General features: G+C 36.5%; 1 protein-coding gene across 2 annotated transcripts in view; it reads right to left on the reverse strand.

The window, feature by feature from the left end:
• LOC135071193 (folliculin-interacting protein 2) overlaps positions 1-14561 on the reverse strand; it is a 32453-nt gene that overhangs the window by 11547 nt on the left and 6345 nt on the right. For both annotated transcript variants that reach the window (XM_063964963.1, XM_063964964.1), the window contains exons 3-8: positions 7289-7401; positions 6740-6915; positions 6017-6130; positions 5270-5424; positions 3382-3503; positions 2150-2290 (exon numbers count right to left, since the gene is read on the reverse strand). In XM_063964963.1, coding sequence (XP_063821033.1) covers positions 2150-2290; positions 3382-3503; positions 5270-5424; positions 6017-6130; positions 6740-6915; positions 7289-7401 — 821 coding nt within the window. The remainder of the gene's footprint in view (positions 1-2149; positions 2291-3381; positions 3504-5269; positions 5425-6016; positions 6131-6739; positions 6916-7288; positions 7402-14561) is intronic.

The following is a 14561-nucleotide window of genomic DNA, read 5'->3' on the forward strand; positions in this document are numbered from 1 at the left end:
TGTCGTGAGTGTTTACGTTGCCGAGGCGGTCATTTTGAACTAAATTTGTAATAATTAATAAACGATCAAAATAATTATTTTCGTCTTTAAATTCAAGATATCCACATTGAAAAACGATAGGGAAAAGGTTTTTACATTGCATAAGATAAATAATTTTTACCTGTTAGGTGTTTAATAACGTGCTATTACACAAAAAGGGACTATAAACACAAATTTCGCAAATCAGTCCGAGTAGAGTCAATGCACTAATTTAAGGAATTTGTGAAGTTATTGTTATTATTTAAATAAGATTAGTATACCGTTTGAATGGGGATAGACTAGAGAAGTTTTGATAAAATCCGAAGATCGCTATCTCTTTTATTTATTTTTTTATAGCCATGTAAACTTAAATGTTCAGTCCATTTTTAACTTTTCGGAAAACTTCAAAGCTGAATTAAAAAAAAACTAGATGATATTTGCCCGTAAATTTAGATTTGATGCAACCCTACATCAATGCACGTCAAAACAAAATATTTACTTTGAGGCTACGCCTAGTAGTTTTTTTTTAAATCGAAATTAAATGATGCGATTTGGGTATTTTGGTGAAATTACTAAAAAAATTAATATAAAAGTAGCCGCCTGGCATGGAACGTGTTATGGGGGCTGAAAATATAGGAAATGACCCATTCTATCCGCCAAATCATTTTGGCACACGATGCGCCAAACACCCTGTATTTTTTTGTCATTACAACTTTTTTTCTGTGGCAAACCGCGAAAGATAAGAAAAAAAATTTTGGACTAAAACTACGATAGGCTGCATGGTTTATAACCCCAGCCTATAGCTTTAAAGCTTCAACCACACCAACGCGTGCAGATCGCCATCGCCGCATCAAAGACCAATGACAGGTCGCGCGACCCATGACAGTTCACGCGACCTGTCAATCCTGTCATTGGCCTATGATCGCGTCGGCGATAGCGATCTGCACGCGTTGGTGTGGTTGAAGCATAAAAGGAACACACTGATGATAGGGTAAACTGCCAGTCATTGGACAGTTAAGAAAGTTATTGGACAGTTATTTACTGAATTAAAAATAGCATTTCTATTTCAACAACTGAGAGATTCCGACTGATGGAGATAAAAGGGCGTATTTTTGAAGGAATATTCATTGTATTTGAAGGAATATTCATTTTAAGAAAATTCAAGGGTTGTTTTGCCCAATGACTGGCAGCGTCCAATGACTGGCAGCGTCCAATGACTGTCGGTTTACCGTATATCTATGGAGCCAAAACTTTTTATTGATCTGATATTTTTGGTCATTGATTTGACAAATCGCTTATTATATGGGAAACTAGCCTAGTCTTCTTATAGCGATCCATGTATCTATCACTCTTCCCCAAATCGGGATTCATCATTCATCATGTCAGCCACAAAAAGAGGCGAAAAAATTAAAATATTCACCCTTCAGAAGATTGACGTCATGTGATTCATAAACGGGAAATATCGTCTTTCTTTAAAAAGCTTCTCAAATACTGGGACAAACTAGAAAACAACTTCAAAGCGATTGTTTGCAGTTTTGAAAGAAAATTTCTTTCATCATATCTGTTAACATTCCGGAATTTCAATCGCACTATGAATTGGCGGACGTTCAAGTACGTAGGATTTATGATCTTCAAACATGAATGAAGACTTTCAGTATGTCACGTACGACTCGCGTAATAGGAAATGACATTATTTAGTTAGAAATAATTTAGCCCTTTATAACTGAAAACAATGCGAGGGCTTAGGGTTTATTGCGGTGCAAGATCTTGTGCACATAAACGTAGGGTGTCAATTGTTGCTTGCGTCATCGAGTGCATGGTTCATCACATGAGAAACGTTATCATTATCAGATGGTAAGTCAAATATGTCCACAAGAAGTGAAACTCGGGATGAATGACAGTAGTACCGATAGCAGAGTACAGATGCGATTCTTCTCCACCAAGTGCCGTCTACTGTTAGATAAAGGTCTTGGCCACGGATTTCCCCAACGATACTGCGCTGTCCGCATCATCGCAAATCGTACAGTCGATTGGTCGAATATAAATATTTGGCTTTTTTCGATGCGTAGTTCACGTGAAAGTAAATTTGGATGCTATCCGCTTTACAATAAAGTTCATATTACTTGCTTACCATCTAGCAGCATCACACGTAGCTCTATACAGGGTGGATATGAAACCACCACCCGCTCCCGCCGTCAGAGTTGCCAACCTCAGCCTGCAAACCAAGGCTTGCAACTGGGGCGAGTGTTCGACGCACCTCCGGACTAGCTCCCTGTAATACAAACCTTATTACAAAGACATACAGGCCACGATACCCGAGCAAATGTGTGAAAGTGTGTAAATAGAAATCATCGACATAGAAACAAAAAACTGTTGTCTTTTATGTTTAATTTGAGCGTGAAGTGTTACATTAAATGTTCAATGCCACTCTATTCGTCTTCTGTGTTTTGGTAGTTTCATTCAAGATGTTGTTTTGTTTAAGTTAATTACCAAAATATTTACTACAATATTTTCGAAAGTGATTTTCATAATATTCTGTATTTTTATAACATCCTTATTGGTAGAAATATCTGCTAGAATGATGAAATTTAATAATCACAGATTGGGTGCTAATCATGATTAGATACATTTGACCTTGGAATGTAATAATAATGTTATTACCAAACATGGAGCGAGCAAATGTTATAATAATATCATCAATCAATTTTGTTTGCCCACTAAATATTTTTGAGTAGCTTGACGCCAGAATAAGCACTAAAGATAGAAAAACGTACTACCACGCCCAAATTTACAGGATTACAAGAAATTCAAAATGGTATGTATTAACATTTTAATTTTACTTAAAGAACATAATGGTCGTAGTGAAATTTTTTGAAACATTAATTTCACATTCGTTCGCATGATTTATCAAACTATGTGACAAATTCAAATAAAATATTATGGTAACAGTTTTCTGAAACTGTCATACAATCTATTAATAACACATTATTACACAAAACTATGGGCAAACAAACACTAATGTATTATCTCATATCTATCAATGACTTGAATGTTTGTATGGCATTATGAAGTACATACATGATAAAATCTATACGTGAGATCTAATTGTTCCAGTATGACGTAAATAATCGTTTATTCAATACAAAGTTTACGAAAGAACAAACTATAATAGGTACAGGTATTTGATTTCAGATAAGATCTATTTGTATGTAAAAACATGAACGCGGCAAAGATTAACTTGTAAGCTTAGCATTGGGTAAAGCCATCAGGATTTTTTGCCTAATTCCCGACCAGTTACTAATGATACTTCCAGAGACCTAGACAATGTTTGAAACTTATTTTAAAGTAAGATTACTGACTTACATCTCACCAGCATCGCTGACAGTGAACAGCAGCGCTAGACCCAACTTGTTCTTCCTCTGAGGATTGGAAGCGGCACTGAGAAGACTATCGGTAGTGCCACTGGTCGAACTGCCGCTGTATACCTGCATTGGAAAACATTCTCGTCAAGAATCCTTCTCCTAGCATGCTAGTATAGCTAATGTAACATTTTTAACGCAGTAACACAACGGTACGAGCTAAGCCCCATAATATTACCATTATGTAAAAGCTAAAAGCATCGCCTTTCTAATTACATATAGGGTCATCAACTGAAACACTACGGTACTTAGAAGTAGGTCATTTCTTCACCGTAATGAGGTTTTTGCCATTCACAACATTGTAACAGCGATTAATTTAGATTTACACGCTTGTTTATTGTTAACATTGGCATTCATTCTTTTGTAAATATTCATGAGAAACAAATATAAAGAATTAATGAATTCAAAACACTAATATCAAAACTCATAATCGTTACCCTAATTAGTAAAGTAGTATTTACGATTTTAGGTCAAATTATTTTTCGGACCTAAAATGTAGCGCAGCGATTAATACTTATGTAACATACAGCTTTGTGGTAAAACAATCCTAATTATCTTATACGTAATAATTACATTAGCATACACAATCGGTTCTTGAAACAATTAGTTGGTGCAACAATTATCATCTTCCATAGGACGGCTTCACACTACTGCGATGTTAAAAACGTTCGTAGAATCCGAAAAATTTGACGAAAGACGATCGCCGACGTTCACTCTCATGTCGACTGAACCTTGAGTGATGACTATTTCCAGTACCTTAATTGCACTTGCAAGTCATTGCATTATTAGTTCAAATACAAATTGTGTGACCGCAAGCCAATGCCAAGCGTTTTAAAGGACGAGCATTCTTTAAGTCACTCTTTTATTTAGACTAGGAATATACTATTTGTAAATTGCCGCTCAAAATAATATCTCACAGTACAAAAACAAAAATTTGTTCTAGGGTTGTCTTATTTTACTTTGTTAATCAATTGTTTTTTCCAGAATTTCAACTGTTTAAATATATTGTGTACATTGGAATGGAGGTCGATTGTCCGACTTCTGGTTTCGTGGCGACCAGACATTTTCCCAAAAAAAAAAGAATTATTGTCAAAATAATCACGAATACTTGCACGGTCTTTTAATAGATAGAAATAGATGTAGCTTCTGTCAAAACTGATAACTGTATCATTTTTATTCACATAAACATGTGCCCGGGGTGTGCAAAAACAAACGTGCTCGCTCCTCCGTCGATCGCCGAACATAATCAGTGTGTAATCACCGTAATCAGGCTGTCAGTGGCCTGATAATGTCTCACATGACTTGATAGCCGATGCGGTCACTCATGTGATGTGCTGGTGATGCTCGTCACGCGCCTTAACCCCCTTACGAGATAACAGAGTGTAAATAAAACGCTTTCCGAACTTTAAGTGGTTTTAATAATATGACCAGGGGCCATATTCAAATCGAATCATTTAACTTAAAGGTATGCAAAATGTATGTAAATTGAAAGCGGATACGACTTTGATCTTTGTTAACCTCGACCTGATTAGGATTATTTGATTTGACTTTTAAATAATTCAGCTCAAACAATAAAATAATAAAATGAATAAATAACACTCCCTAGCGTACCCTAATCGAGAAAAAACAATAAGCACTAATGCTTAATATTACTAATAATAAAGGTAGGGAAGTCGAGAAGGAAATGCAATCGAGTAATTTATGTGCCCCTTTTAGAACAGCCTTTAAAAGTTGAGAGATTTGTATCGAAATCGTTTCGCTGTCACGGTTTAGTTGCGAAGGTGTGCTAGTATCTATGAGTATTTTTTTGCAAATCGGCACAGTACACTGACCTGCGAATCGCTGCTGTTGGCATTGCTGACAGCCGTGGGTATGCTGAGCAGGTTGGAACTCTGGTGGCCGAGCTCGAAGCGGGTGGCCATGTTCTGGAAGGTTCTGCGCTGCCAGCTGCCGTTGCTTGACGTACTCAGTTTACGGCCGGGCGGTGCTAGAGAGAACAATGGGTCAGATACCACATCCACTAAGTGTATGAGCTGCAAAAGGGATTATGCATTGCATCTGATCCGAATTCAATATAACCTACACACGTAATACTAATGCTGCTTCGGATCGACAATTTTGAAATCAGGTTATACCTTTATACCCAGGCGGTGCTAGAGGGAACAATGGGTCAGACACCACTTCCCTGAGTGTATGAGCTGCAAAAACGATTATGCACTATCTGATCCGAATCTTTGATAACCTACACAAGTAATACTGAGCTGCTACTTCATGTTGTAACATTTTTGGTTTTCATTTACATTATCATTCAGGTTGCCGGTGTCTTAAATCCTAGTGATCCACTGACATGAAACATCTAGAATTTTACTCCACGGGGCTTCCATATTTTATATTTTTGGGTCTATCTAGCGAGATGCCGACACGAGCGAATGCGACAGACCGAAAATACGGAAGCCTAAAGAACTTATCGAACTTTGAAAAACTAGCTCTATATTCAAGAGACCGGACAATAGCAACTTACACAATCTACTTATCGATTTTGGTATTGATATCAGAAAAGAGTATCATTAAATACTTACAATGGAAAGAGTAGATATCGTCCTGCGAATTCTTCCCGTCCCAAATATCGAACATGGAGAAATAGTCGCAGGTCGATCCCACGCTGCTGTATGGTGACAGATCCCCGCAGAACCCTGAGCAAATAAATCCATAGCTATAATACATGCAGCACATCAACCTATCCCAAAATTACAGATTTCCCCAATCGATTTGGAACCCTATTACTTAGGGCATAAAGTTTAAAATATGTTTTAAAATTTACATGTTGTACTAAATCGATCTGCTGACAAAAATCCAAATAAACACATGACTGCCGTTTTACTTTTATTTCAAACTCATTGTAATAAATTATTTTCGAATATCCATTCCATTTGTTGCAAAACCGCACCTATTACAAACAACATAAGATATCATTTAGTTTAGCTTGATGTGGTATCGTCTGCACCTAAACAGAAGGTTTAGAGCACAAGACTTTTAGTTGCAAAAGAATTAAGGCAACTTATCTTACTTAACAAAATAAACAAGGTTAAATCACGTGAATACCCATATTTGTAATGTTAAACTTTTTGGTAAAACCAATTGATAATTTTTGTAGACAGTATGACATGTTATATGTTTTAGAAAATTTCTGAGACGTCAATAATCAAATAAATTACTAAACATTAAAATTAGTTTGGAAATCGAACAACCAATTACTAAAGAATTTTGAAGTTGAAGACAGAATAATTATGAAGGTCACTTACCCGAATCTCCTCTATCCATGGAAAAGCTCAATGAAACCCCCTCCTCCCTCAAAGATGGAACGTTTAACGGTTTGGAGCCGTTCCTCATGTTTGCAGCGCTTGCTTCGCTGGTCTTCCGGTCTACCCGACTCACTTTGCGGGAGGTCGGCACGTAGAATACTTTGGTGCACATCAACCTGTGGTACATAAGATCAAATGTATCTATTCCCATATTTCCCATTCGTGGAAATTAGAGAATAAATAAGAAAAAACTGGACTTTGCTTGTGCTTAGGAGCTCTATTTTATTTATATTCTTGCTTCTCACTCTTCATATACGTATAAATATTTTGCACTCATAATTTCGTTAATCCGGCTCGAAGGACCATTTTGTTTGGAGAGGCTACTGATTTCGTTGGTGACAATTGAGGAAAAAAATTACATAAGAAACAAATGGTCTCGTTTCATTAATGTTGTAACTAGTCTAAAAGTAGTATTTTCAGTAAAAACATCAGTAGAAAATCAGACAGGCCAAAAAGGCGAAAAATAATTAAATAAATTCCAGTTGTCACCTTTTAGGTTCTTCCATGATGTGTATCTTCAGTGAGACCCTTTTACAGTTGACCGCCACCGCGCCGAATATCATCTCACCGAGAATATTAGCATCCGTCGCCGGGCCCTTGTACTGGACAAAGAAAAACAATCCATTAATATCAATTATATCCATTTATAGTGGGTACTATACTATCGAAAATAGGCATGGCTTTAGAAGATTAGAATAGCCTAGCCTGCGAGGATTTCGGTTTGTCACAGAAAGTATCACGCAAATATAAATTTTCATTCCATACCATAAGAATTTACAATACAAATTTCATCCCCCATTTCTCTCTTCTAGTCTTGGTCATAAAGGTCATATAAACATTTTTACCATTTCAAAAAATACTATCTTTACAAAGCTAATATTGTTTTGTTAAACTCGAGTCTTTCGTCTGCCGAGCGTGACCAGAATGGACGATCACAGAAAGGAGGAAAGTCATTTTCACAAGAAAATATTTCGTCATTCATTCATTCATTATGCAGTACGCACTAAATGTCAAAAAGTTCATTACTTTTCATCGTGCTAATAACAGTTAATGGTTTCTAAATTTAGCCAGATCATTGCCCCGTTACCTTCAGAAGTACTGAAAATATTCATTCATGTGTCATAATATGCTATGTAATATACTCTCTGACTAAGAAACACTAATATCGAGACGGTTACTGAATATCGTGAACTGGTAAAATATATCACCAAAATTCAAAATACTGGGCTTCAAAGGCATATAAATATTTATTTTAGACTAGAATATCACGCTATTCCATTTCTGTCGTCATAAACGTCACACATCATAATAAATTATTCTGTGACATGTCACACACGTTCGTTAGTGACAGAATAACCAACAGTTAGAAGTTACAACCATGAACTGGCTGATGGTGAGATGGAATTTAAACCTTACAGCATAGAACCAAGAACAAAATGTAAAAATTTCGAATAGAAATCTTCGACTATACCTACACAACACATACAGTGCCTAGCAGCTTTCTCTTACAGATTGTATCCCATTCGGCGAGAATATGGTGTGCAGATTTATTAATTGAATATTAATTTATTTGTAAGTTTTACGAATCATTATTAGGAATAGATACTACCACAGAATAATAATAAGTACTACGTACAGAAGTTTTACTTCGCGAAGGTATTTAAAAAAATGTATGCTCAATGTCATTAACAATATGGTGTAATTTAGACTGTCTCAAGAGTCAAGCACCATTTTGTTAACAAACGTCAGTGATCGGCACTGCGCCGAAGCTATAGGGCTGACTTGACTTCGGTAAAATGATGTGACGTGCGTGAGGTGCCAAACTGCGGAAAATGGCGGAGGAAATACATGATATGATTTAGCATGAATAATATTAACTACATAATTACCTCTCAGTGTCTTGAGGCAACTTAAAAAAGTACATTCTGTGTTTTTACTATTATTTAGGCAGTTAAATACTGCACAGTATTTAGTACACCATTTTCTTTATTTTCTTCCATCATACACAAGAATACGCCTGCGTAAGTCAATGTTCGCTCGTATGTGAGGCCTAGTCGAATAGTATCCTGTAGGTGGGCCATCGTGCGTGTTTTGTTTTCGATGTAAACTCGCGGAGATGAACAGGCCTGATACTACCCACAGATGTGTGTTATTGTAACAATCAGAATCTTAATTTTGAAATTCCCTAAAACTAGATTTACTGAATTTCAATATTTAGACAATTATTAACAAACTTCTTGAGTACAGTAGTACACAATTAATAAGGCTCACCGATGTACCTGCGCAGAAGACGAATTTAAGTAGCGCGGGAAATGCTATTGACCAATCGGGATACTCCACGCACGGCGCGTCTTCTTCCTGTGCCGGTATTGGTCCGTCGCCGCGTCATGTTTGCGCGCGCTGTGACACATGTTAGTCAGCCGCCATAGTCTAGAGTGCGTAGACGCGTTGCAGACAAAAGTACACTTAGTGGCAAAAAAAGTGTTTTATTTTTGTGAGCCTCCAATCTCCGTACATCTACACATTCACAATTCATTCATAGATTCAGCATTCACTCTTCTCACATTCGGAAATTCAAATATTTATTTGCCATTTAGTAGAGTACAGTATATAAAAGATTTTATGATAAATAAAATAAAGTGCATTATCGTAATTCGCTACAATTATATGTAGCATGCAAATATCAACATTTTTAAATTATGGATTAAATACATCCCACAAAAATAATCCTACTAATATTATAAATGCGAAAGTTTGGATGTCTGGATGTTTGTTACTCTTTCACGCAAAAACTACTGAACGGATTTTGATGAAACTTTACAGTATTATTGTTTATAACCCAGAATAACATAATATAGGCTATAATTTATGACGATCTATGACAAACTAAATCTCACGCGGGTGAAACCGCGGGCAAAAGCTAGTAAATAAATAAATACATATTAGACGCGTACATTGCTCCGATCGATCCCAAAGTATGTAGCAAAAGCACTTGTGTTATGGAAATCGGGAACAACGACGGGTACCACAAGTGTATTTATAATTTGTTTTTTAAGAAGTCTATTTATTTATTTAAATACTCTATTAAACTTTTTTTGGCAAAAAAATATTTTATTCCCAGTAATTCCGTTACAATTGGCCTGCAGTGTAATTATGAAATGGGCGGGGCTTGCGCAAGTGCGACGGGGAACATAATCGGAAAATTTTTGTCCTTGTCTGCGTGGCCGAAGATTCACGACGCGCCTTATTAAATGTGTACTACTGTATCATTCTAAAATACATAATACAAGAGAGAGAATATTGTTATACCTAATACATAAAATAGTTGATAAAAATGCAATTAAAAAGTGGAATTAAGAGCAAAATGACGATTTGTAAGAACTATTTATTAGTCTAAACAAATAAAGAAATTTTGACTTTGACTTTGAATAAATAAATGCAAAATGACGCGATGCATTCGCGTCGATTTATCTTATCTCAATTTATTTATTTAATGCTCAAAAGTCAACGTTTAAGTTCAAAGAAAGATATTAGCGAGTAACAGCGAATAACTTATGTTTATCTATTGAATTGACCTAGGTCAACAAAAAAGTGGATCAACATGTTAAAATGTTTTGTTTTTTGTTGGTGACTCTTTTTCTTTCTTTAGTTTCAAAGTTTAATAATGAATACTTGTCTGGTATAGTTTGATAAATTTAATATTTTAATGAAAAAAGGATGAAAGATAAACTACGGACTTTTCGAAGACCTTGGCCGGAGATGGCATAACGATACTACAGGTAATGACTATGACGTTCGTGCCTAGTGTAATAAATTTATCAAACCAGAGTAGGGTAGGCAAACATCACATAATCTACGGGAAATCCCCGAGCTCACTCAGTTGTTATCAAACGAATATCAATTACTTCCACCTGGAAACACTAGATATAGATGCGACTTATTGGATGTTATTCCGGGCAGGGACTGAGTAAACGTTAATCGTTGTGTTAAAATTTTAGACAACTTTTTCAGTAATAATTTAGAGATACCTAAGAAATTGTTGCATTTTTAATAAATTTTCACTATTAAGGGATTTAGAAATTCAAAATCACTTAAGTGTAGTTATGTTTTTTAAAAGTGTTTGTGTATGTTGCCAAATACCGTAGTTAAGTAGTGAGAATAAAATCAATAAGTAAATTAAAAAAATATTAAGAACTGGGATTAAGTTATTATTGGTTACAAAAGCTAACATGACATTGCACGTATTCTATTGTGATGATAACTTTCCAATACTTATTTACCGCTCCGCTCACGTGACTTCCGTTTGTGTTGCAAGTGTCATTCATTATTTATTTTACCCATTTGTTTAATAGTGTTGTTAATTAACCAGATAAAATGGGTTGATGATTTTGGTGTTGCGCTTTTTCCAGTAGAATTAATTCAAACAAATCGGCGAAACTACATACATAGTTTCATGATATGAAGAATTTAATAACAAACCAGCACCGGTAAATTGCCTATTTAATGACCCTACAAATATTTCACCCACACAAATATTTGTGATCCAAGTCAATTGAATATTAATGATAGATACTGGTTACATAGCACTGTGCTTGAAGGAAAATACATTAGATAAACAAGCGGATATGTACCTACAAATTTTATTTTTAGATAATACTAAAAATCGATGTTCCATTTACAGCACCTGTTAAGTAAAGCACTATATTTGGAACTTCTATCAACATGGTGTGTACTTTTAAACATATAGGATGCTAATGTCGTCCAAAAGAGAAGTTACGGATCCTTGTCACGTATTACAATTCCAAATCTGGCAACACAAATTAAACAATGCGAAAGACGTATAATGGATAATAATGAACTCAGCAAACATGGTCCAAATGCGGCCCATAAATTATCACATCTAACAGACGATAATATAAATATTGTTCCATGCACAGTTTTAGAATCGTTAACAGGGCATGTGATGACAATTAATTAACAGCGGGCTAAAGTTTCAGTCCCACGGCGTGGTTCATTCGTCCCACTTACAGCTTTAATCAAAAAGGCTAACGCTCAAATGGTCTAAAATTAGACTTTGCAAGTGTCTGTAAAGAGAACCGAGTCTTGTGACTGAGCAATGTGTCAATTGCGGTGGTATTTTTAAACTCGTATCACAATGTATAGTTTATGAATGGCAGACGTAATCTCCGTAATAAATACATCTATAAGTACCATTAGGTAGGAGTGGGACTAGTCAATAAGCCACGATTTGTAAGCAAACAAGTCGTTAGCGGTAACGGTATTCAATAAAGAATCAATAAAGGCATGAATCTGCTCTTCAGTAACAGCCTAAGAGGCGGGAACTTGATCTAGAACTAGACCGATCCTTAAAATAGCATAATCCAAGAGTATCGAAGAATCAGGATCTCATTAAGACCTTCCGAGGGAAGTTAGACTGCGCAACGAAGTTGATAGAAAATCGGAGAAGTTCGAGGCATAGACTGTTCTCCGGGGCAAAGCAATGACAGATGAAAAAAACAAAGGTAGCAAAAGATAAACCTGGTCAATGAAATATAAGTAGATAGAGACCAATCAGTTGCCTCGTCTCATTCTGTTTGCCATTTAGTGATAGGTACGTTTTCCAAAATATCCAGAACTGTTTCCATGACAATATGTTATGATAAATAGCAGAAAGTCTCATTTTCTTATCACAAAAGCAATAAAGCGATATCGGAACATTTTTCTTCTTTATTACTCGAAGCCTTGCAATTACGGTATACGGTTAGTGATAAATTAAATTGAGAAAGATGTCATTATTAATAGACTATGATTTGATCACCTATTATGATCTTGCAGTGGTGGTTTATAATTACCACTGAAAAAGCATTTATACCTGTTAATCTACTATTAAAATGACACGGACAAAGAAATCATTAATTGTTATGCGCAATCAAAAAATATAGAAATAACGATCGTAAAACTCAGGTAAAAAACCCACAGAATATTTGTAGAGCCTTAGATTAATAAAACCTAGATGGATAGTCTTCATACAAACGCTTCGTCAAGAGTGAGGCAAAAATCTTATGTCATTAGTGTCAATTTTGTTGGGGAGTGTAGACAGTGAAGGCGATTTTCCCGAAAGTAGGGAAATTTTTAATACGTTTTTAATTATTTTATAATTAACATAAACAAAACGCATCATGTACTTACTTATTTATTGAATTCAAACTACCTACCTAATAACAATAAGATAAATCGACTTAAAAGTCTCGATTTCATAAAAAAGGAAGTGTATTTGTACGGCGAACAATTGGGAAATAAATTTTCTTGTTACTGGTATCATTCCCGTATTTAATTTTAGAAAGCCAAATTCAAGCAAAATACGCGTCCTATTGTAGTACTTACTTATGAAATGTAACACTGGTCACTTTCTTTCGTTTTTCTGATGTATTTTAAACACCCTTTCACAGCACAAACCGTTTTAATTAATTAAAATTCGTCGGACGTGTTTACCAATTTTTCACTTTGACAGTTCATGTGACGTTTACGGGTGAGCCGTGCCGGCTCCCTAAAAACTGCCTCACCTTTCGTGCACTGACTATCTATCTAGGTTTTATTAATCTAAGTGTAGAGCGTAGAGGAGACCGAAATCTTGTGGAAATCTGAGGTGCAGGTAAAATGAGTTTTTAGTTTCTAAGGTTTTGACCAAAACCAGTAAAGGTAAAACAGTGACTTTTAGAAATGTCAAGGACAATAGATGGATGTTTTTTACGAGCTGGCGCGGCACGGGCAGAGAAAAGGCATGGCGAAGGTTGAGGCAAAAGCTTCAAATTTCACCAACAGTGACAATTGATGGAAAAAATGCCCCTTTGGCATGTTCAGAATATCTAAGACTAGCTTTCCGCCCGCGGCTTCGCCCGCGTGGAATTTTGTCTGTCACAGAAAAACAATATCGCGCGCGTATTTGCTCACCGTTTAGACCTACCCTGGACTACGACAAACATTTTAAAACCAAAATCAGCTCAATCGGCCCAGCTGGGTTCTATAAGGTGTTATTTTTTATACTGATCATACTTTACCAACGCATCTAATAAAATCATACAAATACAACCCAAGTGTTTTTAAAAAAAAATTCAGGCTAGTTTTCGAGTAAAACGACAAAGAATGTTTCGAAAAAAATAAAAAATAAATCATCCTTTGAGCGCGGTGAGTATTCGTTTACGCACTATCGTAGTAGCCGGCCGAGGGCAACGACCGCTGCCACGTGCCGCGCCGCGTGAGTCGGCCATATTGATATCGCTGCCAGTCGCTCCGCGCCCACAGCCCGCGCCGAGCAGCCGATCGGCATGCGGGAGCGCAACAACATAAATAATCGTCCCAGTCCGTCCAATGCGCCCAAACGTATTGCAGTGTATGTGCGAGTTATTACAATGCCGCGCTTGATCAATAACAAAACGCAGGTGAAATTATGTTTCGGGCACACTAACTGGCCGACGAGAAACATTGACGAGTCGAAAACCTTCACACCTTGCTTGTTTGGAGCCGCGCAGCGCTTCAGGGAGCGCAGCCGTATCCTGACTTGACGAGATCCCGTGCGCTTCGAGGACGAAATTCTGGATTTCAATTTCAATCACCGGCACAGTGCTGGCGGTACCCAGATGCGAGCGCCGCAGACGGCGGCTTTTGCGTAAAAATACGGAATGCCTTATCAAGGAGTTGTTGCCAGAGGGCCACGACCGCGACCGAGTTCTATCGATGGTTATTGCGGAAGTCTACCTAGGTA

Source organism: Ostrinia nubilalis, chromosome 4, assembly GCF_963855985.1.
Source record: "Ostrinia nubilalis chromosome 4, ilOstNubi1.1, whole genome shotgun sequence".
NCBI classification, from domain to species: domain Eukaryota; kingdom Metazoa; phylum Arthropoda; class Insecta; order Lepidoptera; family Crambidae; genus Ostrinia; species Ostrinia nubilalis.